At 44.2% G+C, this 27,674-nt stretch overlaps 1 protein-coding gene across 1 annotated transcript; it reads right to left on the reverse strand.

The window, feature by feature from the left end:
* Positions 1-2,188: 2,188 nt before the first annotated feature.
* On the reverse strand, positions 2,189-25,933 carry LOC309544937 (transmembrane protein 17B-like). The gene is made up of 4 exons (XM_082243941.1): positions 25,810-25,933; positions 7,551-7,654; positions 3,583-3,696; positions 2,189-2,560 (listed from the first exon to the last, which is right to left on the reverse strand). The coding sequence occupies exons 1-4, from the start codon at positions 25,925-25,927 to the stop codon at positions 2,237-2,239; spliced, it is 660 nt and encodes a 219-aa protein (XP_082100067.1). The 5' UTR covers positions 25,928-25,933; the 3' UTR covers positions 2,189-2,236.
* Positions 25,934-27,674: the final 1,741 nt, after the last annotated feature.

Raw genomic sequence — 27,674 nt, forward strand, 5'->3', positions numbered from 1 at the left:
GCCACTTGCAGACGGATTCATTGAAGTTAAAGCACACTCCTTTTCTAAACTGCAAACCTGAGGAGGAGGCTTGGGGCTGCTGGCTCGGAAAGGGCTGCCTGGGAAAAATTGACCTTTGTGGGAGAAAAAGGTCCAGCCAAAGGCTGACATCCTTTACTCCCCACTTCATAGCGGGCTGCACCGCCAGCTTTTGGCGAAACGCCACGTCGTACTGAAACCAGGAGGTTCCGCCGAAATTTTTGTACGCTTCCAGTATAATATCGGCATGCTGAAACAACCCGACGCTTTTAGCAGGGAAACGTTCGCACATAACCGACGAAAAAATAAAAAAAGCCCTGCAACCAGTTGTTGAAAGACTTGGAAATAGGGCGCCTCCTCTCATCATCGTCCTTCTTATCTGCCCTAGCAACAAAATCTTTAGCGGAAGGTAATAGTGACAACATATCCATAAAATGTCCCTGCCAGATCCTCTCCTTAACGGACTCAGATAAGTGGAAACCTAACGGGGACACCTCACAGGTGAGAGTTTCCCTAAGGGAAGTCTCCGGCAGATTCTGCGCTTTAGCTAGGAGGTAAGAAGCTGACATATCGGAATGTAAACTCTGGGGCCTATGAGGTTCAACCTCCAAATTGCCCATTGGGGGAATCCATACATCCCTAGGTGAAGGAGCAGGCTGGGGAGCCACCATGTCGCCCGATATAGTAGTAGTGGGGGCAGACATGGCAGCTGGGGATGGCAGCACAGTAGCAGGGGTACTCGACCCAGCACCTGTGCTGGTTTCTAATAAGGACTTAAAGTCCTTCAGGAAAGCCTGTAATAATCCTGACATGGCAGGCAGGGGGGCGCTGTCCTGAGCAACAGCGCCCCTGGTGGTGTGTTCCGGTTCCGTGTGTAATGTTCGGGGGGGCCTAGTGACCAGGGAGGGGGCTACCACATTCTCCACGAAGATCTCCTCACCTGATCTTGCCGGCGCGATCCCCTCCGAGCTCCTCGTCCCGCCGACCGATCTTGCCACCGCCGACTGGGCCCTCGCTCCGTCACCCGGAGCAGGTCTTCCCGCTTGGCCGCTCCTCGGCGATGCTCCGCTGCCCCTCCCGGCTCTTCGGACCTCCACCGGAGGGGAGAAACGATGGCGCGGATTGCGCCGCCTCTTCACCGGCCCGATCCCCTGGCCGGCTCTTCCGGGTGTGACGCGCCTGCTCACACCGCTTCCCGTGACGTCTTCTCCGCCCGTCGTCGCCGAGGATGACGCTCTTCCGTCCGGGACCGTTACGTCAGCCGATCCCCGTCCGACTTCACTTCCGGCGGCCGCTCTCGATGCCGGTCCCGCTCCATCTTCTCCCGCCGCTCTACCGGAGTCCGCGACGAGCGGCAGCTCGAGACACCGCCGGACCCAATCTTCGCCTCCAGCCTCACCCGCCCGCTCGATCAGTCTTCTCATGAGGCTCATTGCTCCTGAGGTAAGTTGAAACGCCTGTCTTCTCCTCTTCTGTCTTCAGCCAGGACCGCTCCGGAAGCTTCCGTTCTTCCACCCGATGACGCTGGGCTGGTACCGCAACGAAAGGGAAAGCCGCTGACACCCGACGATGACCCTCCTAGACCGCCGCTGCACCGACCGCTCCTTCCGTCTGGGAACCGCTGGGCTGACTTCTTCCTTCTCCTGTTGACTGGCGACGTGACGATTCATCTGTGAGGAGGCCCGTTAAATAGGACCACTTGAACTCTTCTGACCAATCAGATTCAACTCATCTAGGCGGGAAAAAACCCGGCTCAAACTGGTAAGGGACTTATTCTCCCTGGATACTGGGTAAACTAACTAACCCCTATAGCCAATCAGCTTTCTTCTCATCTGACAGGCTCTAAGCTGCCTAAACACTAACTCAGCCTATTCCTTACTCTAAGCTATCCTCACCTGCCACTTCCCCATAAATAAAAGAGGCCATTCGTCCCCTTTTCTTTTTATTCCTTTCAATGTTCCTAGTTCCTAGGCTAGTTCATGTTTTTCCTGAAAGGACAACCAAGAAATATGCATATCTACAAAATGATTCTGTGTACATATTCCTTTATACATCATAGAAAAATGCAGTTCTTGGTCCACCTTACCCTGCCTTTCACATTTCTAGTTGTACATGATTCCAAACACTGCAATAAATATGTGGACTATAGAAATGATGAGGCCTGCTGGCATTGTATCATTGGGTAGTTTTTGTTTTCATCACCAGGGTTCAATAATAATTAATATAAAAGGGCATCTCTCTCTTGCAATTCAATCATGCTTCTTTTGCTGCGCTGTATTGTCACTTGGGAACACTTGGCAGGTACATTTTTGTTCTCAAACTCATCAGTCTGGTGCAAGTAAAACTGTGTGGCCAGCTGTCTTGTCATGATCCTCAGAAGAAAGAATGAGACAAGTAGCTCCATGTTAAGCAAAATCACATAGATTACATGCACTGCAAGTTCCAGCGGCAGTATCAGGATTTTTTCATCCGTCAAAAGGAATAAGAAAAGAGGCATCTGAATGAGGAAGGTAAGAAGCAGAAATCCAGCCAGTTCCGGCACCTGGTTTAAAGAGAAAATACAGTCTTACGTTGTATGCAAAATATGAAAATTGGTCATTAAAGCAAAAATCCAGGCAGAAATAACAAGATAAAAATGAATAGCTAGTTAAAAGATAAAATACCAAAACCAGCTTTTGCTGCAATCTCCAACCTAGAGATTTCCCCCATAATACTTTTTTTCTGCCACTAGATGTCCTCAGTTTAATAATCTGCATCATTCAACCCGCCCCAACCTGTGACTGGACAGCGAAAGAAAAAGTAGCACACTGATAAGCTAAATTCTCTGGCTCTCTGCTTTCTCTTCCTATCAGCATGCTTCTTGTAAGCACATTAACTGATTGACTCCTTGTACTGCTTCTTTCTTTCATGTTCCATCTCTGCTGTACAGGAAATATATGAGACTGATCCCTAGTAATTGTATGCATTGTGTATTATGTATCCCTGCTTTGCTGGGAGAAGAAACAGCCAGATCACTGTTCACAGTACACAGAGTTTTGTGTTTTTGTAAAGGCACTGGTAGGTGGCACTTATGGGTGAAACTGATAAGGAGACACTGATGGGGAATGATGAGGTTGCACTGATCAAGAGGCACTGATGATGAGGCACTAATGGGCACTGATAGGTGACACTGGTTGGCACTGATAAGCAGCACTGGAAGGCACTGATTAGCTTCATTGGTGGGCACTTAGGGGACCGATGTCCTTCTAACAGAAGTTGGTAAACGGCTTTCTTCTTTTTTTCACGCGGACAGCATGAAGAAAAAAAAGCTGGTAACCGGCTTCTGTTTACTCCTGTGATCAGCTGTCATTGGCTGACAGATGATCACATGGTAAATGCCCCACTGTAATTGGCCCTTTACCCTGCACTGTGATCAGTCGAGTCCCAAGGACTCTGCGATCATGGAGCACGCTACTCGCACGTCCCCACCATGTACGCCCTTTCGGCATATGAAGCCCACGATGTAGCCATCTCTTTCGTCTATAACGCAGGTGTCAAGTGTCAATACAATTGATTTCAGCTTACCTTCTCATGCAAATTTCCGATGTAGCCCAAGTAAAGTCTCAGGATTTCGATTACTGTGATAATTGTGACAGCTGTGACTAAGAGAAATTGGTAGTAACCTGGAAGCAAGAAGTACTGCAGAAACAGAAAAAAAAGAGAAGAAGACAGAAGGAAGATACCTGTTTATACCTACCGTAATTTTTGTGTACAAGCATCATAATTCTTCTTTATTTTTTAAATTGCTGCAAAAACAAGCGGTGTACCTGAACAACAAAAAACACTTTATGAAAAAAACATAGACTTTGTCCAATCTCAGGTGGAAGACTTGCATATATAGACCCTGTTCACATGGGGCGATTGTCTGTAAGTCATGTGCAAGGCCATCTTTCACTGGCACAGGGATGCCCAGGTGTTGTGTGCGTTCCTGTACCAGCATCCCATTGTTGTCTATTTGGACATGCGGCTGCACAGACACAGTTGCTCTGTCCCAATATGATGTGTGGGTCCTCGAACGCACCCTGTGTACATTCAGGGACCCATACCTGCATGTCATATTGGGACGAAGTGGCTGTGTCTATGCAGCCACGTGTCCAAACATACAACAAGCAAAACCTGTGCATCCCTGTGATGGTAAAAGACGCCCCTGCATGTGGTACACAGCTAATTCCCCTATGTGAACAGGGCCGTATAGTTTAACGCCACAGTTACTCAAGGATTTAAGATGGTGCTGAATTCACCAAGTGATGGACTATCAAAGGGCAGGATTAGAGTTTACAACACCCTATTATTTTTAAAGAGGAGGCTCTTTTAACTGATAGCCAGCAGAGTTATCACCATGTTCATAGTCTATAGCAACTGCATTTGCTTGGTCAAGTACAGGATTTTATCTGGGATGGATTGGCAATTCATATAATAAAATATACACTGATCATTCCTAGGTACATAGGAACCTAAAATGAAAAGGTCGGTCCACCCAAAACTGTTATCACTTTGGGATTCCAGTGATGAGACTACCACAACTGATTTCCAGGGTCTACCTAACTTTTATAACCATAATGTTTTACTTTATCTGTGTTATATTTTTCACTGTAAATCATTCAGCAGAGATTATTACGCCTGTTCTTAGGCCCTGACAATAGTTCTTCATTCAAAATAGTACAGAAATACCTAACTGCTTAGCTTAAACATGAAATGTAGTCAAAAATATGTTTTCTCCTATAGCTTCATTTAGATCGCTTACCTGTAATGAAGTATATCCCATGTCTGTCAGGCAGCTGAATCTCGTGGATTTTTTTAGTGTACTGCTTAGGCACAATTACTATTGCTAGACATTCTCTATAACATAGTAAATCTTAACTTTTTGAGTTCAGGTCCACTTTAAGAAGGAACATAAAAGTATAAGAAACTAATGGTCAATTCATTGGCATCTAACCAAAAGAAGAAAATGGGAACAAAGATGAAGTTGCGGCCCACAGTGACTGATCAGGTTTCAAATGTTACTATGGTAAAATGAAATAGGCAATCTGAATAGCATTTCTTCTATTTTTATAAGTAGGCCCATATGTACAACGAGTGATATGTAAATATATATATGTTACAGTATTTATTGTGTGTATATTTTCTTGACTGGATGGATGTTTTCAGACCTCGTCCATTGGACCCCTTACTTCAGGAGTATCACCCCATGCCACTAAAGTCCAGTCAGCAGTGTGAGTGAAATTTCCTCCCCTGCAGCATAATGTCATAATGTGCTAGTATCGTTAAAATTAATCCCTCCAGCGGCAAGCTGTCACCACAGACAGGGCTTTAATCTTCACCAGGTATTCCTTCCGGGGGTTCGCAGGCTTCGGCTATTTAAATTGCCAAGCCACAATGACGACGCTCCCACCAGTGTGCACAGGAGTCACGGCTGCAGAAGCGACTGTTATGCAAGTATTAATATGTTCAAATAGTTTAACTGCAGCTGATTGATGTATATCTGTCCTTGTGACAGACAGAATATCTCTGTCCTATTGTTATCATTTCACATGCATAGTGTGAGATAGCTAGGTCTGTACTACTGTATGTGTGTAGTGGTCAATTGCTGTACTGTATTTTAGTAGGTGAACCTGTTTATTGCTATGGTGTATATAAATTGCTTTTGATATTTTAGTTACCGTAATCCTGTCCCTCCTAGTCTCGGATTCTATCAGTGGCAGCTGGTCATATGTCCGACCCCCTAATCTACATGCGGGGCGCCGGACGCATGGAGTTCAATGGGGCTTTTTTTTTAACTATGTGATTAGAGCCAGAGGCTCTCACAGGCTAAAAAAAAAAGGGTGGGCTCTGCGCCCCGAGCCCACCCAGTTGTGTGACAATAGTGAATGAAAATTCGCTATTGTCACATGGATCCTCCACCTTGCCAATCAGGAAGCGTGTTTTGAGACCCGTTTCCCGATTGGCCGAAAGGAGAAGCCATGCCATTGGGCATGGAGGAGGAGGGAGGAGACACAGAAGACAGGGGGAAAAAGCCACAGCTGCCTGCTGCTGCAACCAGGCAGGGTGAGTGAGCGGGGGGGGGGGGGGGTCCTGTCTGTCTGTCTGTCCTTGGGGGGGGGTCCTGTCTGTCCGTCTGTCCTCTCTGTCTGTCCGTCCTCTCTGTCTGTCCTGTCCTCTCCTGTCTCACTGTGGTCGGGGGGGATGGTGTGGTCGGGGGGGGGGGGGTATGGTGCAGTCAGTACCCCCCCCCCCCCCTGGCCCATGGAGCACCAGCCGCCACTGGATTCTATAGCTAGTTTTAGCTCAGTGCTCAGTAACCAGCTCAGGCTAGAGCCAGATTAGACATCCAATGGCCACTTCTGGTAGTTAGAAGTTCTGTTGCATGTCCGATTAGAAACTATGAGGAAGGGACTAAAGCACATGGTAGATAGGATGACTCTGAGTTCCAGTGCCACACTACAGTTACTGCCAAGAAGCTTAATTTCAACCTCATTGAACAACAGCTGAAGGATCTCCCCATCACCGGTGATCTTGTTTTCAGGTCTCCGACACAAAAACGGACGCCACTTTACGATTATTCTCAGGGGCCCCTGCAACTAAACTTTGCTGCAACATTCATCTAGAGGTAACTATATATAACTGTGTACCAGGACTCTTTTTGGGCTCTTTCTGATAGTACCTGTTTGTGTATTGAATGTATGTACTATTATTAAACTTTACATATATAACTCTTGTATTATCTCCTTACTGGTGTGCATCTATATACTTCTGTTTCTAAGTGGTATTAAAGGTTCGGCTTTTTTTTTTTTTTTCAAAATAACAAACATGTCATACTTACCTGCTCTGTGCAATGGTTCTGCACAATAGCAGGCCGCTTGCTGTAGGAGCAATGGTGCGCACTCACTCCTGTTCTATGCATCCATAAGACAGATAGAGCCGTGGCTAGGCCCTGCCCTCAGCTCTCTCCTTATTGGCTCACTGGCTGTGATTGACAACAGTGGGAGTCAATGGCTCCCACTGCTGTCTTAGCCAATGGGGAGAGGGAGTCCTAGAACAGTGTAGGCTTTCGTGCACATCACTGGATCGAGAGGGAGCTCGGGTGAATATTGGGGGGGGGGGCTGCGGGGGAAGCAGCACAAAGAAGATTTTTTTACCTTCATGCATAAAAAACCTTCAGCCTTTACAACCACTTTAATGCTAAATGCTGGTCACAGTAGTTCCTCTGCCACAATTACTTTGATTAAATTACTGATTTATTTCCCAGGAAGGGAAATCCCTCTGTTCACAATATCTCTGTCCTGTCCTGGGTGGAGTCACTGTCAACTTTATTATTAAACCCACTCTTCCACATACCAAAGTTCTCTGCTCTTTTATTTACCTACAGGTTTACTGTAATATCCTGTTTTGGTTGGACTATTCCTTATATCCCCCCACCCCCACCTTAAAAGAATAGAGGGCTACATTTATTAGAATGTAGAAGGAAAAAAAGAAAATGTCAACTTTATACTCACCTTAAGTTCCAACATGATAATCTCAGATATGAACCAGAAGGGAAAGAAGAACACATTAAAATATAAAGCCATCTGGAGGGGAACGCTTGAGATTGTTTCATGGCCTATAGAAACAGACAAAATATAAGAAATGTAATAAATAGGGTTTGTTGTTAGATATTTTATTTCCCTATGGGCTCTTTCACACGGGCGGTCCGATCAGATCCGCCTGTCAGTTTTTTAGGCGGATCTGATCGGATCCTCCGTGCAGCTCTATGGGGCAGCGGATGTCAGCGGAGACACCTCCGCTGCCACCCGCTGCCACCCGTATCCGATCCTGTCTGTGAAATCTGGACGGATGGAAACCCTATTTTTCCATCCGTTCAGGTATCGGATTGGATCGGATCGGATGAGAGTGGACAGGCGGATCTGATCGGACCGCCCGTGTGAAAGAGCCCATATTTTTCACTGTAAATCATTAAGCAGAGATTATTACGCCTGTTCTTGAGTAAGCTGAGTGGATCTGGTGTGCCGAGAGCCTGCGGAGAGCGAGAGGGGTCCAGTCCCAGGAAAGCCTACACAGGTCGTGAGTACTGAGGATTGCCCCTGGGGGTTTGCCTGAAGTTAGAGGGGACCACTCCGGAAGAGGTTCTGGGATCCAGTGCCAGCTAGTTGGAAAAGGGGTACCTAGATTGAGGACCCTGAAGCTACGGAGGGGGTACATAGTTAGTGGACCCTGAAGAGTTCCAGTTAAAGGGGGCACCTGCAGTTGGGCCCTGAATGGTACAGTGTGTCAGTTGCAAGTACAGCTATATAGAGTTCTTCTTCATACTACCTCAAGCTAGTCAAGCGGGGGACAGTATTCAGTGACTTCTACAGCACAACTGTCTCAGCAGTTCTAAAGTTCTCAGTCCTTGATCTTCTGGACTAATAGTCGAGGATTCAGCACTTCTGTGTTCTACAGGATATTTACAGCATTAGTGAGCATTGGCTGGCGCCGGCTGGTGTCAAGGAAGCGCCAACGGGCATTTTTCAGAAGTAAAGTCCCACATGTAATTAGTTCAAGCCTCAAGGAGTATCCCACTCATTCCCTTCTCCCATCCCCTTTAAATCAAATAAAAACCACAAACAAAGATGCCGGAGTTGTCGTTGCCTCAGTTGTCACACCCAGGGTCACAGCTCACATGGGCTCGAGAGATTACCGGTACTAATGGCAGACCCACATCAGGCCACAGGCCTGGAAACCTTGCTACATCTATATATATATAGATGTAGCAACCTCCTAGTGGGTGCTAGGAAAAGTATATGGGTGACCCTGCCTGCTTATCAGTGGGGCCTTGATTGCCATGGGTTACTGGGTTGGTTGCCCCTGGCAACGGCCAAAGAAAATGTCAAAAATCTCAATTTTTGTGCCCGGAACTTTTGTTCAAGACTCAAGCCAAGTGTGAAGTCAACGCTGTGGGAGGCAGGGAAAGTGGGAAGAAGATTGAAGTGTACATGGAAGGTTGCCCATGGCAACGCAAGTGTTCCAGTCAGTTATCAGTCCAGCTATCATTGGAAAGCAGGGAAGAGGTTTATGTCAGTAAACAGGAGCTGCAGCTGCTTAACAGAGAAAGGTCCAGTGAGGGACGAGGAAAATGGCAGCCAGGGGCACGAGGAGCAAGGTGCCAGGGGCCAGGTGTGTGTACAAGCTATATGGACTGGTGTTGACCATGCTTATAACAGCGGGACATTTGTTCTATACAGTGAGTGCACGGATACTGTGAAGATGTCAGTCGGCCATGCCAGGAGGGGCAGTGGGACTATCTTTGGAGACAGTATGGAGGGCCTTACTTGCACATGTGTTGGGGAGAGGACTATTGACCGTGCTTATGACAGCGGGATAATTCTCTTGCCTCGCAAGGAGGGACAGCTGGCTCTGGGAGAGGGAGGCGCATTTGTGGCCCGGGTGCAAGTAAGAAGAGTGGATGCACGTCTAGCGAGGGTCGTGGTCCGCTTTGCAGTAACTTCCCTTTGGGCTGGAGAGAGAGAGCATGGCAGGGAAAGAGTTACTGTACTGCGCGGGAAAGCACGATCCACACAGCACTGCCTAGCAGGAGGAGCCACCGCAAAACAAGGAGAGAGGGTGGAGGCATCGGTCACACCCAGCCAATTAGGGGTGACTAGGGGAGTCCATTTAACACCCCCCCCCCTTCAGGTGTGGCTGAGAGGGAGACACATCAGGAGAGAGCATCATCGAGTATGCTAGCGAGAAAAAGTGTGTGACCAGAGGGACTTCACCAAGTAGCGGAGGACCTGCTAGGCAGACACCGGAGCAGACCTGACAGCCCAGCCAGACACTCGTGTGGGATACAGGCATTCGGATGGTGCCTGAAAGAGGGCTTGCGCTGTCCACAGGTGGCGGCCTGGAGTACTTGGGAAAGGTATGTCCATAATGTACCAGTATCACAATGAAGGTGCAGGCATGGGTCCAGTGTTGGCAATGTGGCTATCTGCTGCTGCGGGCGGAGCAGAGTGAAGGCCGGCCTAAGAAGATTGAGTGAGAGGACTGGGAAACAAGGATTTCGGGCACAAATGTTTTTTTAAAAACAAATTATTTTATTCAAAACATGTTTAAAACCAAAGAAAAGTACAGGCATATAATTATGTGTTAAGGACCAAGCCAGACCCATAGATGGTCTATACTGTGGTGTATCTTAATACATACAGTTTAGAACAATGGTTTACATACATCTTAAAGTACAGAACAATTAGTAGTCATATCATTCTCAGGACTATTCACTCACGATCAGACAAAAACCACCGGCGGACACCAAAATAGACAAGGTGTCGGTCCGTGGGATCAACTGAGAGTGTGAATTAGCTTCCACCATATAATATTTGACCTTTGCTCGACATGTTTCGCTTTCTTAGGAGAAAAGCTTCATCTGGAGCATATCATTTCGTTTGTCTGTGTAAAGAACAATACTGTTTAGACATGTTGCATGAAGATAACATTATTTATGATGTTTCATAATACCATGTCCATTATTCCACTTAGTTAAAAATATACACATATATTGCATTTAAATAGGTCCTTATATTTTTTGTATAGATATATCAACACAATATATCATTGAGTCTTAAGTTGCGTCTAGCATCCAAGGAGGTATTCGGTTGGGGGAGATCAAACGCCGGGGATTACCAAAAGCGAGGCATATGTGGGGACCCACCCCGTAATTACATTGTCACCAAGATATAAAAAGTGGTACATATGGTAAACAGAGGGGGGGACATACATACCTGTACAGTAATAGTCAGGCATAAATCTCAATTCCGTAGGGGAGTTTTTTAACGAAGAGGACTGTTGTGCGTTTGTGGAAAGCACCGTATTTTGGCACCTATATGAGCATGTAGTAGTGAGGGTAATCACTCCATATTTACTAGATGGATAAGAAAAAGGAATAGATGTTTTTTAAAAGAGGGGACTAGTTAGTATATTGGTTCTATAATTATTATTAAAAGATCAAAAAAAAAAAAAAAAAAAAAAAGGAGTATGTGCCAGCCAAGAAGGCTGGAACATTCCAGGGTGACAAAGGAAAAAGGAAAAAGAAAAAAGAAAAAGAAGAAAAAATAATAATATATATATATGTATACTGCATGCATGTGAGTAGATTGCATAGATATCCACAGAGACCCAGTAGTTGTCCCAGAAAGGGGTGATTAAAGAATTCATATTGACTTAGTAAACAGAGATAGGTGATTAGACATATAATTGGAACCAGGTAACGAGTCCATATATGGGAACTCTCCGTGCAGCAATGGGCCACTCATGGAGTGTCCAACATCTTAATTTGTATTTTTAATATATATAAATATCCATGTGTATATAGATCCTTATACATAGGATGGAGTTAAATCTTAAGCATGGTATCAAGTTTGTACCCGAATAAACGTTTCTATAATCCAATGGGTGTAACCCAAATTGCATATGCACGGATGATTCCATCATGGAGTCAGAATGCATGCTGTATTAAACTAATAATAGCAAAAAGGAATGATGATAGGATATCATAGGATACAATAAATCCATCTGGGGTAAGAAAGCCCGAGATATGGACATTCAGAACAGCTCACCAGACCTGGAGAGGACGGGAGCCTAGTGCATGTAGCGTGTCCCTTATGGTTGTCTAAACGCTGTATAACAGGATGAAATTGAAGTAAGTATGTGAGTCCCAACAAAAGTAAAATAAACGTTAGTGCCACATGCTAAGGGTAAAGCTGTATCACTTACTCCGTGCCGCGCTATTCCAAACTTGCACACAGTCCTCGCCGGATGGGGTAATACCGCCATACAGGGGTGTGTAGCCATCGCCCTTAAATGGCGTGGATCCCGGGCGGTTCGTCAGCAGACGTCACCGCCCCGGCCACTCCCCCCGGAACATCGCCAGAGAGCAGGCACGGGGACACCCCGCCAACGCTCTCCACCATGTCCGAGGTGTAACTGGACCACATGAAGGCAGGAACTGCCTCCGTAGTCCATACAGGTGCCACAGGAAGTTCCGCCCGAAAGGGCGGAGCCGCACTGTGGCCCGTCTGGCCGCACATATCTCGCTGGTTTTGGAGAGTCCTCAGCGCTTACCCACAACGCCCCCTCAGGATCTGTCAGCAATTACATGAAAAAGAACTAATGCCTGTAAGGAAAACACAAATAGATAATGTCATATTAAAAACATCCATATACAAATGCATATATTTCACCACATATTGTTACAGTACATGATATGTTCCTGAAAAAACAGGATAAATACATCAATCATTTTTCAAAGGTATTTCATCAATATTAGTTGGTTATATAATATAGAAGAACAATAGGGGCATTCTACAGTGGTTGCCCTAGTGAAAGGATAGGGACAGAACTGCCCCCTAATTAAGACACTCTCATATTTTTTCTCTCAACAACAAATGTATATATATGCTACCACAAGTGCAAACATATATTTCCTTAAGGATATAATTTTCTTACGTCATTTAGATTTTTTTAAAAACTGGTCATGAACATCATGATGGAATGGGAAGGATACCAGAAGATCAATGGTTGAGCATATCGAGGAGTCGTATGACAAGAGCTGGCATAGGCAAAATAATAGCTCATATTGAGATTAAGATCAGTGAGGTATCGGGAGGAGGAAGAAGGTCACGCCATAGAAACCAGGCAGACATCACGACCAAAACACCCCATATATATGTCCATTCCACATCCAGAGCGTGCATCTCCGGACACTGGGCCTACCCCCAATGGGCGAGTAAACAGTCTTCATAAAAAAGGTTTGTACGATTGGGTCTCATTCAAACCAGGTCTAGATGTGGCACTGAGACGCTCTATCCAGAGAGTTTCTCTCTGGAGAATTTTCTTGTCCCAGTTGCCACCTCGAGGATCCTGAGGGATAACCTCGAGTACATAGAATCTTGCCTTTTTTGGATTGAACCTATGGTATAGGTCGAGATGCCTGCTCACGGGCGTAACCATTCTTCCCCCTGCCGACACGTACACATGATCCTTCATCCTCTGGCGAAGTTCTCTTATAGTTTTACCTATGTAGAACATACCACAGGTACAGTGCATTATGTATACAACTCCTCGAGTGCTACAATCAGCCCGGAATTTGGGACTAAAAGTTTCACCGTTAGGCAAGACATATTGAGTTTTCTCCTCTATCCAGGGACAAAGAGCACCTGTATGGACTATGGAGGCAGTTCCTGCCTTCATGTGGTCCAGTTACACCTCGGACATGGTGGAGAGCGTTGGCGGGGTGTCCCCGTGCCTGCTCTCTGGCGATGTTCCGGGGGGAGTGGCCGGGGCGGTGACGTCTGCTGACGAACCGCCCGGGATCCACGCCATTTAAGGGCGATGGCTACACACCCCTGTATGGCGGTATTACCCCATCCGGCGAGGACTGTGTGCAAGTTTGGAATAGCGCGGCACGGAGTAAGTGATACAGCTTTACCCTTAGCATGTGGCACTAACGTTTATTTTACTTTTGTTGGGACTCACATACTTACTTCAATTTCATCCTGTTATACAGCGTTTAGACAACCATAAGGGACACGCTACATGCACTAGGCTCCCGTCCTCTCCAGGTCTGGTGAGCTGTTCTGAATGTCCATATCTCGGGCTTTCTTACCCCAGATGGATTTATTGTATCCTATGATATCCTATCATCATTCCTTTTTGCTATTATTAGTTTAATACAGCATGCATTCTGACTCCATGATGGAATCATCCGTGCATATGCAATTTGGGTTACACCCATTGGATTATAGAAACGTTTATTCGGGTACAAACTTGATACCATGCTTAAGATTTAACTCCATCCTATGTATAAGGATCTATATACACATGGATATTTATATATATTAAAAATACAAATTAAGATGTTGGACACTCCATGAGTGGCCCATTGCTGCACGGAGAGTTCCCATATATGGACTCGTTACCTGGTTCCAATTATATGTCTAATCACCTATCTCTGTTTACTAAGTCAATATGAATTCTTTAATCACCCCTTTCTGGGACAACTACTGGGTCTCTGTGGATATCTATGCAATCTACTCACATGCATGCAGTATACATATATATATATTATTATTTTTTCTTCTTTTTCTTTTTTCTTTTTCCTTTTTCCTTTGTCACCCTGGAATGTTCCAGCCTTCTTGGCTGGCACATACTCCTTTTTTTTTTTTTTTTTTGATCTTTTAATAATAATTATAGAACCAATATACTAACTAGTCCCCTCTTTTAAAAAACATCTATTCCTTTTTCTTATCCATCTAGTAAATATGGAGTGATTACCCTCACTACTACATGCTCATATAGGTGCCAAAATACGGTGCTTTCCACAAACGCACAACAGTCCTCTTCGTTTAAAAAACTCCCCTACGGAATTGAGATTTATGCCTGACTATTACTGTACAGGTATGTATGTCCCCCCCTCTGTTTACCATATGTACCACTTTTTATATCTTGGTGACAATGTAATTACGGGGTGGGTCCCCACATATGCCTCGCTTTTGGTAATCCCCGGCGTTTGATCTCCCCCAACCGAATACCTCCTTGGATGCTAGACGCAACTTAAGACTCAATGATATATTGTGTTGATATATCTATACAAAAAATATAAGGACCTATTTAAATGCAATATATGTGTATATTTTTAACTAAGTGGAATAATGGACATGGTATTATGAAACATCATAAATAATGTTATCTTCATGCAACATGTCTAAACAGTATTGTTCTTTACACAGACAAACGAAATGATATGCTCCAGATGAAGCTTTTCTCCTAAGAAAGCGAAACATGTCGAGCAAAGGTCAAATATTATATGGTGGAAGCTAATTCACACTCTCAGTTGATCCCACGGACCGACACCTTGTCTATTTTGGTGTCCGCCGGTGGTTTTTGTCTGATCGTGAGTGAATAGTCCTGAGAATGATATGACTACTAATTGTTCTGTACTTTAAGATGTATGTAAACCATTGTTCTAAACTGTATGTATTAAGATACACCACAGTATAGACCATCTATGGGTCTGGCTTGGTCCTTAACACATAATTATATGCCTGTACTTTTCTTTGGTTTTAAACATGTTTTGAATAAAATAATTTGTTTTTAAAAAAACATTTGTGCCCGAAATCCTTGTTTCCCAGTCCTCTCACTCAATTAGCAATTAAGGATAGGGACACACCCTAAATTGGATACTTCATGACCCAGATAGCTGCTGTCTGTGGACACATGGCCTAGAATAAAAATTCTGATATAAAGGTGGAAACACCAGCCATTTTGGGAAGTGGCAAGCAGCGATATATATAGATTGAAATAATCAATTGTTATCCCTAATATATGTTTCATTTAATGCTTATTGTGTGAAAGGACTGTGAAACATTCTCATTTTGACAATCTCTCAACATAAATATCCATCTGCCCCTAGTGGCAATTCGATTGCACCTGGTTAATGGAAATAATACTGGAGTGAGTTTTTGAATATTTCGAAACTGTTTGTAGTATCAAACCAGTGGAATATTTCTCATACACTGTATGAAGGCCTATATGAAGGAGTCTAGAGATTTTTTTCAAAAAAACTTTAATAAATAAAATAAAAGAATACTCTACATAGATCATAGGACAACCATGGATTTCGTTGGAAATGCATGGACAGGTCTTATGACCGAAATCGAATCTACTTGTAACATTCCGGCCAAAGATGACATAAGTTTAAACCAATATATAAATACAGTAAAAAAACTAATTAAGAAAAAGTCAAACCTATACTGGCACATAGAATTTTTTCTAAAATATATCCAAGCCAATATATGCCCTATTGGCTTGAGAATCCACTTATTCCCCTCCTTCGATAACGCATCAAGCGAATTTAGAACCTTATGGGAACGCATTTTAACAAAATGCAGTACTGACCTATGCCAACTGTTGGTATCCCAATACAAATTAGACCTGGCTACATTAGATGCTGAATTATCATCCTTATATACAAAAAATGAGAATTTAAAGAAACATGTACAATACGAACCAAGATGGAAGGAGGTGAAGGAGTATGGGATCAAGCTGAATAGGGATATAATTTGCAAAAAGCAGACCAAATTCTTAAAAGATAGGATGGCCTTCACGGAAGGCTATGCCTATCGATGGCCGGGACCCAATAATTCAAGGCGGCCCCGCTATCCGCGAGGCCCCCGTGAACATATACCCAATACAGGATCAAGAGAAACCGACTGGGAATCGGACTCTTCCTCAATTTCTGCACAATCTAATAGATCTAGAGTGTCAATTAAATCGAATCAAGATACCAGACCAAAAACTGATTTGGGACCACGTAAACGAGGACAACAGGAAGGAGCCAACTATACACCGCGCTCCAAAAAGCGACCTGATGAAACATCTAAGTTCCAATCATCAGGAACTGGAGGTCTTCAGGGTGGACAGATTTATAAATCTGCTGACATACTAACACAAGATAGTTTGGAGGCACAGGACCCCTATTTGGGGGCCTTGCTCTCCAAGCAATACAGATGCTGCAACCTTTACCCACCAACACTAACCCAACGAATTCACTAATACAGGGATCCATTTCTAATCCCCAAACACAAACACTAGGTGCTACTGCACTCACTCCTTTGAATACTTTATCCCTTAATACACCCAGCACCACCTCCTTTAGACAAACCACCATTGATGGCCATTTTGCGGCCTCACAGGCACAGACTTCAAATTTTCCCTTGAGCACACGACTAAACCCTCCCACTTGAAATTATCGATTATAAATTTAACTCCCTATCACCTCTCTCCTCAGGAACAAGAAGTCCTCGAATTGGGCCTCACATTCTGTCCATCAGTTCCCATGGACAGGTATGAGACCATAAAGGACATCTATATGTTCATAAGAAACCTGACATATAAATATATATACGACCCGGAAAGACAACGCAATGTACAAGACAAAGAGATTTCGGAAAAAATAAAACATTATACTATGCAAGAATTCCGCGTTTTGCGAGATTTAATTTTATTATTGGAGGAGAATGACACTACGGTTTCTCAATCCCCTAGTCAAGGCACTCAAACAAATACCTCAAAAAAGACTTCCTTTAAACCAAAATCTAATAGTTTCCCTGACTTGACTACAAACTCTAATTTATTAGCGTTTCTAACCACAGTGGTAGGCGAGATAAAAAATTGTGAACTAAATCCAACACGGAATAATCTTTCGAAACAACAACTTCAAACGCTGAACAGATTAAGAAATCATACAGACTTAGTTATAAAACCCTCAGATAAGGGTGGTAACCTAGTACTTATGACTCGGGAAGGATATGAGAGAATGTGTCTCGACATTCTCTCAAATCGTACATGGTACAAAAAGATCTCCCTATCAGTCACAACAGAATTTAAATCAAGGTATTTGGACATAATTGGAAATGCCTATCAAAGGGCTCTTATAGATGAGGACTGTTACAATTATCTTAATAACAAATTTCCCAGACAGGCGACGTTCTACTCACTTCCAAAAACGCACAAAAATTTAACATCTCCCCCAGGTAGGCCTATTGTATCGGGCATTGGAAACCTGACCGAAAATGCTAGTCGTTTGGTTGATTATTATTTACTACCACATGTAGTGCGGCTACCATCATATGTCAAGGATACACTCGAGTTCTTAAGGATGATCGAAGATATGGTGGTTCCTCCCGACGCCCTGCTCGTGACTCTGGATGTGGAGGCGCTATACTCCAGTATCCCTCACGAGCAGGGCGTCGGGACGATACGCACCTTCTTATATGAACAAGATCATCACACCTGGCCATTCTGCGATTTCATACTTGAACTTTTACTTTTTATTTTGAAACATAATTGGTTTACATTCAATGGGTCCCACTACCTCCAGGTGCAGGGCGTGGCCATGGGCACTTGTTGTGCCCCGGCCTACGCTAACCTGTACCTGGGGGGGTGGGAGCGACAAATAACATCTGATGAAAATTTATCTCATTTCTTTTTACATGTAGCTATATGGTTTCGTTATATAGACGACATCTTTGTGGTCTGGACAGGTTCAAGATCACTACTAGAGAAATTCATTACTCAATTGAATATTAACAGCTTTAATTTAAAACTAACTTCTACAATTGATAACTCGAGTGTAAATTTCCTTGACTTGACGGTGTCGAAACATACAGATGGACATCTCACAACCAATCTGTACAGAAAAGAGACGTCAGGAAATGTAATACTACATGCGTCCAGTGCACATCCAGGAGCACTCATACGTAGTATTCCATACGCCCAATATATACGCCTACGGTGCAATTGCACATCTGACAGGGACTTCAAAATCCAGGCCAACTTGTTGAGAGAACGCCTAACAGCTCGGGGATACAGTAAACGAATATTGAGAGCAGCTTTTAACAAAGCTTTTGCTCAAAATAGGAATAGTCTCATCTTTAGAGCCAAACCTCCGAATACACAGCCGACAGTTAAATTCATAACTAAATACTCTGCCCATGAAAATGTTTTGAGAGGGATTCTTGAGCGTAATTGGCACCTCCTTCGTGATGATCCAGTTATCAACAAGTATGTGGCGGAATATCCCCAAATCGTATTTAGGAGAACAAGGTCCCTGCGGGACCAGTTAACAACCAGCCACTACCAACCTATTAGGAATAATACAACAACACGTAGGGGTACTTATAAATGCCACCAATGCGCTCTTTGTCCCTGGATAGAGGAGAAAACTCAATATGTCTTGCCTAACGGTGAAACTTTTAGTCCCAAATTCCGGGCTGATTGTAGCACTCGAGGAGTTGTATACATAATGCACTGTACCTGTGGTATGTTCTACATAGGTAAAACTATAAGAGAACTTCGCCAGAGGATGAAGGATCATGTGTACGTGTCGGCAGGGGGAAGAATGGTTACGCCCGTGAGCAGGCATCTCGACCTATACCATAGGTTCAATCCAAAAAAGGCAAGATTCTATGTACTCGAGGTTATCCCTCAGGATCCTCGAGGTGGCAACTGGGACAAGAAAATTCTCCAGAGAGAAACTCTCTGGATAGAGCGTCTCAGTGCCACATCTAGACCTGGTTTGAATGAGACCCAATCGTACAAACCTTTTTTATGAAGACTGTTTACTCGCCCATTGGGGGTAGGCCCAGTGTCCGGAGATGCACGCTCTGGATGTGGAATGGACATATATATGGGGTGTTTTGGTCGTGATGTCTGCCTGGTTTCTATGGCGTGACCTTCTTCCTCCTCCCGATACCTCACTGATCTTAATCTCAATATGAGCTATTATTTTGCCTATGCCAGCTCTTGTCATACGACTCCTCGATATGCTCAACCATTGATCTTCTGGTATCCTTCCCATTCCATCATGATGTTCATGACCAGTTTTTAAAAAAATCTAAATGACGTAAGAAAATTATATCCTTAAGGAAATATATGTTTGCACTTGTGGTAGCATATATATACATTTGTTGTTGAGAGAAAAAATATGAGAGTGTCTTAATTAGGGGGCAGTTCTGTCCCTATCCTTTCACTAGGGCAACCACTGTAGAATGCCCCTATTGTTCTTCTATATTATATAACCAACTAATATTGATGAAATACCTTTGAAAAATGATTGATGTATTTATCCTGTTTTTTCAGGAACATATCATGTACTGTAACAATATGTGGTGAAATATATGCATTTGTATATGGATGTTTTTAATATGACATTATCTATTTGTGTTTTCCTTACAGGCATTAGTTCTTTTTCATGTAATTGCTGACAGATCCTGAGGGGGCGTTGTGGGTAAGCGCTGAGGACTCTCCAAAACCAGCGAGATATGTGCGGCCAGACGGGCCACAGTGCGGCTCCGCCCTTTCGGGCGGAACTTCCTGTGGCACCTGTATGGACTACGGAGGCAGTTCCTGCCTTCATGTGGTCCAGTTACACCTCGGACATGGTGGAGAGCGTTGGCGGGGTGTCCCCGTGCCTGCTCTCTGGCGATGTTCCGGGGGGAGTGGCCGGGGCGGTGACGTCTGCTGACGAACCGCCCGGGATCCACGCCATTTAAGGGCGATGGCTACACACCCCTGTATGGCGGTATTACCCCATCCGGCGAGGACTGTGTGCAAGTTTGGAATAGCGCGGCACGGAGTAAGTGATACAGCTTTACCCTTAGCATGTGGCACTAACGTTTATTTTACTTTTGTTGGGACTCACATACTTACTTCAATTTCATCCTGTTATACAGCGTTTAGACAACCATAAGGGACACGCTACATGCACTAGGCTCCCGTCCTCTCCAGGTCTGGTGAGCTGTTCTGAATGTCCATATCTCGGGCTTTCTTACCCCAGATGGATTTATTGTATCCTATGATATCCTATCATCATTCCTTTTTGCTATTATTAGTTTAATACAGCATGCATTCTGACTCCATGATGGAATCATCCGTGCATATGCAATTTGGGTTACACCCATTGGATTATAGAAACGTTTATTCGGGTACAAACTTGATACCATGCTTAAGATTTAACTCCATCCTATGTATAAGGATCTATATACACATGGATATTTATATATATTAAAAATACAAATTAAGATGTTGGACACTCCATGAGTGGCCCATTGCTGCACGGAGAGTTCCCATATATGGACTCGTTACCTGGTTCCAATTATATGTCTAATCACCTATCTCTGTTTACTAAGTCAATATGAATTCTTTAATCACCCCTTTCTGGGACAACTACTGGGTCTCTGTGGATATCTATGCAATCTACTCACATGCATGCAGTATACATATATATATATTATTATTTTTTCTTCTTTTTCTTTTTTCTTTTTCCTTTTTCCTTTGTCACCCTGGAATGTTCCAGCCTTCTTGGCTGGCACATACTCCTTTTTTTTTTTTTTTTTTTTTTGATCTTTTAATAATAATTATAGAACCAATATACTAACTAGTCCCCTCTTTTAAAAAACATCTATTCCTTTTTCTTATCCATCTAGTAAATATGGAGTGATTACCCTCACTACTACATGCTCATATAGGTGCCAAAATACGGTGCTTTCCACAAACGCACAACAGTCCTCTTCGTTAAAAAACTCCCCTACGGAATTGAGATTTATGCCTGACTATTACTGTACAGGTATGTATGTCCCCCCCTCTGTTTACCATATGTACCACTTTTTATATCTTGGTGACAATGTAATTACGGGGTGGGTCCCCACATATGCCTCGCTTTTGGTAATCCCCGGCGTTTGATCTCCCCCAACCGAATACCTCCTTGGATGCTAGACGCAACTTAAGACTCAATGATATATTGTGTTGATATATCTATACAAAAAATATAAGGACCTATTTAAATGCAATATATGTGTATATTTTTAACTAAGTGGAATAATGGACATGGTATTATGAAACATCATAAATAATGTTATCTTCATGCAACATGTCTAAACAGTATTGTTCTTTACACAGACAAACGAAATGATATGCTCCAGATGAAGCTTTTCTCCTAAGAAAGCGAAACATGTCGAGCAAAGGTCAAATATTATATGGTGGAAGCTAATTCACACTCTCAGTTGATCCCACGGACCGACACCTTGTCTATTTTGGTGTCCGCCGGTGGTTTTTGTCTGATCGTGAGTGAATAGTCCTGAGAATGATATGACTACTAATTGTTCTGTACTTTAAGATGTATGTAAACCATTGTTCTAAACTGTATGTATTAAGATACACCACAGTATAGACCATCTATGGGTCTGGCTTGGTCCTTAACACATAATTATATGCCTGTACTTTTCTTTGGTTTTAAACATGTTTTGAATAAAATAATTTGTTTTTAAAAAAACATTTGTGCCCGAAATCCTTGTTTACCAGTCCTCTCACTCAATTAGCAATTAAGGATAGGGACACACCCTAAATTGGATACTTCATGACCCAGATAGCTGCTGTCTGTGGACACATGGCCTAGAATAAAAATTCGGCCTAAGAAGATGTGTGTTTCTCGGGAGTCAGGGTTCACTCAAGAGGTGACCGGATCGGAGTTCAGGTTCCTCTGCAGAGGTGGGAGGGGCATGATGCGTGTCATGATGAAGCTGGAGGCCATGCACGCTGACAGTGGGCCAGCCTTATCAGTGAGAGGGACTGGGTCACTGGGAGCTCTGGGAAGAGGATGCATGCCGGTATAAGCGGCTGGGAGGTGGCCAGAGGGTGCATCAGTCACAGCAGCAGCAACAGGGTCTGCCCCTATTACAATTCCGCAGCAAACATGACCAGGAGTGGCCTGCAGGATTGCAGGCCACTCAGGCTCCAGTGGTTTGCCCTGTTTCCTAACAATAAGTGTTCTAAGAGACAGCAGGGAGGTGCTGTGCCAAATTTCTCCAATGACTCTGCCTAGATAGATAGTGGTAGGGTACAGATTCCCAGAAGAGCGGAGAAGCACACCCGATGTATCAAGATACTGACCAGCAGAGGAATCAGGGAAGGGAGTGAGAAGGTCGCCCTTGCGAGGAGGGTCTTCTGTGTATGCAGTTGACTAACTCTTTTTCTTTCTCTACAAATGGGCTCACAGTAGAGGCAGTTAGTGAGGAACTGTAAATTTGTTTGGAATCCCCACCAAGTGAGTTTGTTTGGTGGGGGGTGCATCCCTTCATGCACTTTAAAATGTTTGTATATTTGTACAGCAGAGATACATATATATTTTCATGTAATTTATTTGTACATTTGTTCCCCTTTCCAGGTTAGTGGGATACTCCTAAATATTTGGCAGAGTTTTTGTAGGAGGCGGCTGCCTCAGAGTCAATGGGGACATGACTCATTTTTGGTGGGGGTGGATGTAGCACCCTCCTAGTGGGTGCAAGGAAAATTATATGGGTGACCCTGCCTGTTTATCAGGGGGGCCTTGATTGTCCAGTTAGGCTGTCATGTGCTGTCAGGTGTGCCTGTTGAGCTTGGGGAGTCTCCCCACTGTACTCAATGAGGGCTCTCATTGGGCGGTAGAGGAAACCTAACCAATAGCACACCAGGGCTTGTATCTATCCCAGAGAGGGCAGAATATGCTGCAATGCATCCTGGGATGGGATATAAGTCTGATGGGAGCACATGACATGGTGTCTTTGGCGGGAAGCAGAGTCCCAGGAAGGGGGTGACGGGTGTCTCTCCTCTTGTCAGTGTGAGGGAAGGTGTCCTGGGCGGGCAGCCTAGAGCAGTGGTCCTCAACTCCGGTCCTCAGGGCCCACTAACAGTCCAGATTTTAAGTATTACCTTGGGGAGATGCAGACTAGAGTACTGCAATCACTGAGCAGCAAATGATATCACCTGGGATGTATTTCAGTTATCTTGCAAATCTGGCCTGTTAGTGGGCCCTGTAGGCCAGGGTTGAGGACCACTGGCCTAGAGGACAGAAGGTTGAGCTGAGCCGCAGAGAGGGATCCAGTGTGCTGAGGACCGTGCGGAGCTGTCGGGGCTTGGAGTTTCCAGGAAAGCAGAGTCATGAGTACTGTAAACTGCCCCGGGGTCTGCCTAGGATAGGAGACCACTCCAAGAAGGTCAGAGGGATCCAAGAGCCAGCTAACCAGGAGGAAGCTTAGAAAAGGGGTTGCCTGAGTCTAAGCCCTGAAGAGAAGTATAAGAGTAAAGAGGGTGCGGGCCCAGAAGTGTTAAGAGCTGCAGCAGTATTTCAAGTAGCTCCCTTAGCCAGGAGGGCTAAAGGGAGCAGTGCAAAGGACTTTGTGTAACCAGGGAAGTGTCAAAGTCAGAACATAGTTAACAGGACAGCAAGTCAGCGTTAACAAGCGCCAACTGGCGTTGACCGGCATTCAGCCAGCGTCAAGTCAGCGTCAAGAGGCATTTTTCTCAGTTGTCCCATTACAGTGTATAGTCGAGCCAGCGGCGTATCCCACTCATTCCTATCAGGGCACCAATAGCAGGAGGGCTCTAGGACCCAGTATCCGTCAGAACGGGAGAAGGGCTCTAGGACCCAGCACCTCCGTCAGCCCCTCATCTGGGCCTTTATAAGGGAGCCAGCCCTTCTCTAAGTGCTGTTTGATCTTCAGCTTCTACCAACGTCCTGTGTTTCCTGGTTACTGACTCAGCTTGTTACACCTCCATCTCCGGCTTGCTTCCTGACTTTGACCTCGGCTTGTTTAACAGATCCAGACTTTGGCTACCACTTGACCTTGTCTCCTCCGCTACCCACCTGGTACCAAACCTTGGCTTGAATCAACTACCCTCTGTCTCAGCTATCCTAACTACCTGCTTCACCTCACAGGTGTCATCTGCCTGCAATAACCCCCAGCACAACAGCGGTATCCCTGAACTCTTTCTGCAAGCAAGTCTGCAGGTGACCTGTGCGACTTTGGGCCTAACTCTTCCTGTCTCATGTCCAGGGGAGTTTGGAACTTAGCTGCAAGGGAAGCCCTCTCTCCACTGGCCTCCAGCACTTGATACCTGATAATTCCTTTCTCCCATCCAAATTCCTAAAATCAATACAAAACCCAAAGATGCTGGACTGTTTCTTGTCTCAGTGCTCACACTTGGAGAACATGCTTTAATGTGCTGTTACTAGCAGTAACCCTGGCAGGCCCACATCTGGCACAATGCCTGGAAATTCTGATATATATATATATATATATATATATATATATATATATATGTATATTTATTTATTTATTATTTATTTATTTTACACATTGTTTTCTAATATACAGCTTCATCTGCTGCAAGGAGCAGAAGATACAACCTATCTGCCTCTCCGTTCAGAAAAGGAAATAAACACGGACGGGCTTACAGTGCCAATCAAAGGCTATCACAGCGATCAGGTGACCCAGAACCGAGAGTCCCAGGTCTCCATTGTTAGTAGGGTCTCTGTCCTGGGAATGCACCTGTGTGCCACGCTCCCAGCACAAAGAAAGATACACATATATGCGGCCCCGCGGTAAAAGACCCACCTCCGTGAGGCCGCATATATGAGTATGGCCAGCAGGAAGGGGTTAATTAAACAAGCTGAAGTTAGAAGCTGATTGATTATTATTCACAGCTTCACCAGATTCTTTGTGCACCAGTTTTAGTATATTTCTCCCTTAGTGTTCCTGTCCTGTACCTTTCATTTCATTTTAGTTCTTTCAGTCATTATGGCATTTTGACAATTTTGCAACTCCTTCTATATTCATGTTCATATAATTACAGGTATGATCCCAATACAGGTAAAAGAATACAATATGTTTCCCTCTAGTGGTCCTTTAAAGTAAACCTATCATTAAACAAATACAGGAGCTGCTATTGCTGACTTTCTTGTGAAAAGGCTAAACGCCTAGTTGGTGTGCTGGCTTGCCAGCTTCATTGTTTTGGGTCACTTAGTATGCAAATCAGAAAAGCCAGAAAAATGTCAGGTTTCCTTATCTGTATGCTAGTTTTCTCTCCATGGTTCAGAATTTGGAAACAAGAGGATCAATATGACAACAAGGTAACTAGATTTTCTTAGTTCACTCTTGTATGCAAGGCTCACACCTTAAACATTATAACCTGACCATGCAATCTCTGTAAAATCAACCTTAGATCTAACAAACCTATGTGCTATAGGGACTTACATAAACTATTCAGTCAGGCAGGCCCTTGCACTACATACTTGTTGGTAGATCTAAAGGAGATTGTACAATCTCAGATTGAGAGCTTTTAGAGCAGTAAACTATAACAGCCCTATATGAAGTTAATAAAACATATATAAAATAAACTTGTTACCTGTGTGATATGATCTCTGTTCCCCACAATCTGTGGTTTTGTTTTGAATAAAAAAAGATCCACTGATACTGGCAAGGCCATGGCGAACATTGCTCGGCAGAGGGGTAAGTAGAGGCATAGTCAATGCTCACACCACGCTTGTCATTCTGTTCTGATCAGACAGCAGGTTTAATACAAGGCTCTCCTAATTGTAAAGTCTTAATGGGATTTCCAAGAGCATGCTGCACTAGAGGGATTAGCCAACTGCTACTTCCATGCCGAAATAAGCCTGGTAAAAGTCTAAAAAAAAAAAAAAAAAAAAAAGGCTGTATATAAAAATATATGAAAGGTGATTCACTAAAAAAATATTATTTTCATATTCTTATGGAATATGTTCTCTACAAGCACTCTTGGAAGCCTGAATAGAAACTTCCCTGTACAAGTTTGAATGCTTGATTAAACACAAATTCAATGAGCTAATTAAAAAATAAAAATCCTTTTAGGGCTCATTTAGATCTATTCATGTGAGTAGAGGTGCATTTTTTTTTGTAGCATGAGGCAGGTGTTGTTAGGAACATACTAGTCATAGTTCAGCAATGTCCCAGAGGCGCACTGGAGTGCACAGGTATGGACTTGCTTGTGCACGTTCAGCCACGAACAAACGTCCGCCAGTGCGCATGCGTATGTGTGAAAGCACGCACACGCGACCACACACAGATGTGCGCATGCGCACGCGATAACCATTATGTTTGGCGCCTAGTGGCCTATATAAGGGCAGCAGGTGCACTTGTCCTTTGCTGTTTGGTCTGCAGCTGCTCCTGTATTCCTGTACCTGAACCTGTTGTATCCTAAATGTTGACTTGGCTTGTCTCCTACCTGCTACCTGCCCTGACCTCGGCTCATTACTCTGACTACGTTTCTGCCTTAGCCCTATCTGTTCATCTGCTACGGAATCTGGATTTTTTCACCTCCTGGTAGGGCAACCCTAAGGGCCGCGACCTGTCGCTAACACGCAGCGAAGTCAATCTCCACCATCAGGAGCTCTGGTGAACACCGGTTAGCGCTTTGATTCTGCACATCAGGTTAGCCTGCGTCTTCTGCCAGGGTGACCTGTCTGTGTTCGTATTCTGCTGGATCCTGTGTGGGCTTTCTTGGCTCGTCTGTGGCGCTCAAGTCGGGGCTTACAAGAGGCTTCCCTCTGCACGTCAGGCTCAGCTACGAAGGGCATGACGGGTGTGTTGTAATACATCAATGTGCGTTTCCTTTGTGTGTTGACATGTGTTATTGATACATGCTGACGTGCATTTCCAATGCATTTTTAAAGTTAGGACTAGTAGTGGATAGAGTTACCAGACATTTAACAGGGCTTATTAACAATAAGGGCAAATAACACTAATGGGAAAGTTGCCATAGACCAACTGGATGATTAAGGGATTCTCAAGTGGGCTCCTGCAGTCTAAGCACTGCTTCCTAAGGCCAGTAAAGCTGAACCTAAATGAGTAGAAAAAAGACAGATGTCTCTAGAGCATCATACTCAAAAGACGTTCAGAACATTTAGACTTGCATGTGTAATGGAATGAAGGAAAACTTCAAACAAGCTCAATAGCTCTGGGGAGGCAACTCCCAAACAGCGAGAATGAGCATCCCTCATTGGGTACCTGACAGTAGCTCAAACCATAGAAACACAGAAAGAAAGAGTCCAAGATCATCTTAATTGCTGATACAAAAGTCAATTAAAAAAACCATTGCGTTTCAGGGGCAACACCACTTCCCCTTCATCAGGACTTAAAGAGGAAGTAAACCCTCCTCAGGAAGTTGTACCTATAGGTAAGCCTATATTAAGGCTTACCTATAGGTACTGTAAATATCTCCTAAACATGTACCGT

This window comes from Pelophylax lessonae (genome assembly GCF_965119305.1).
Source record: "Pelophylax lessonae genome assembly, chromosome: 1".
Lineage (NCBI taxonomy): Eukaryota > Metazoa > Chordata > Amphibia > Anura > Ranidae > Pelophylax > Pelophylax lessonae.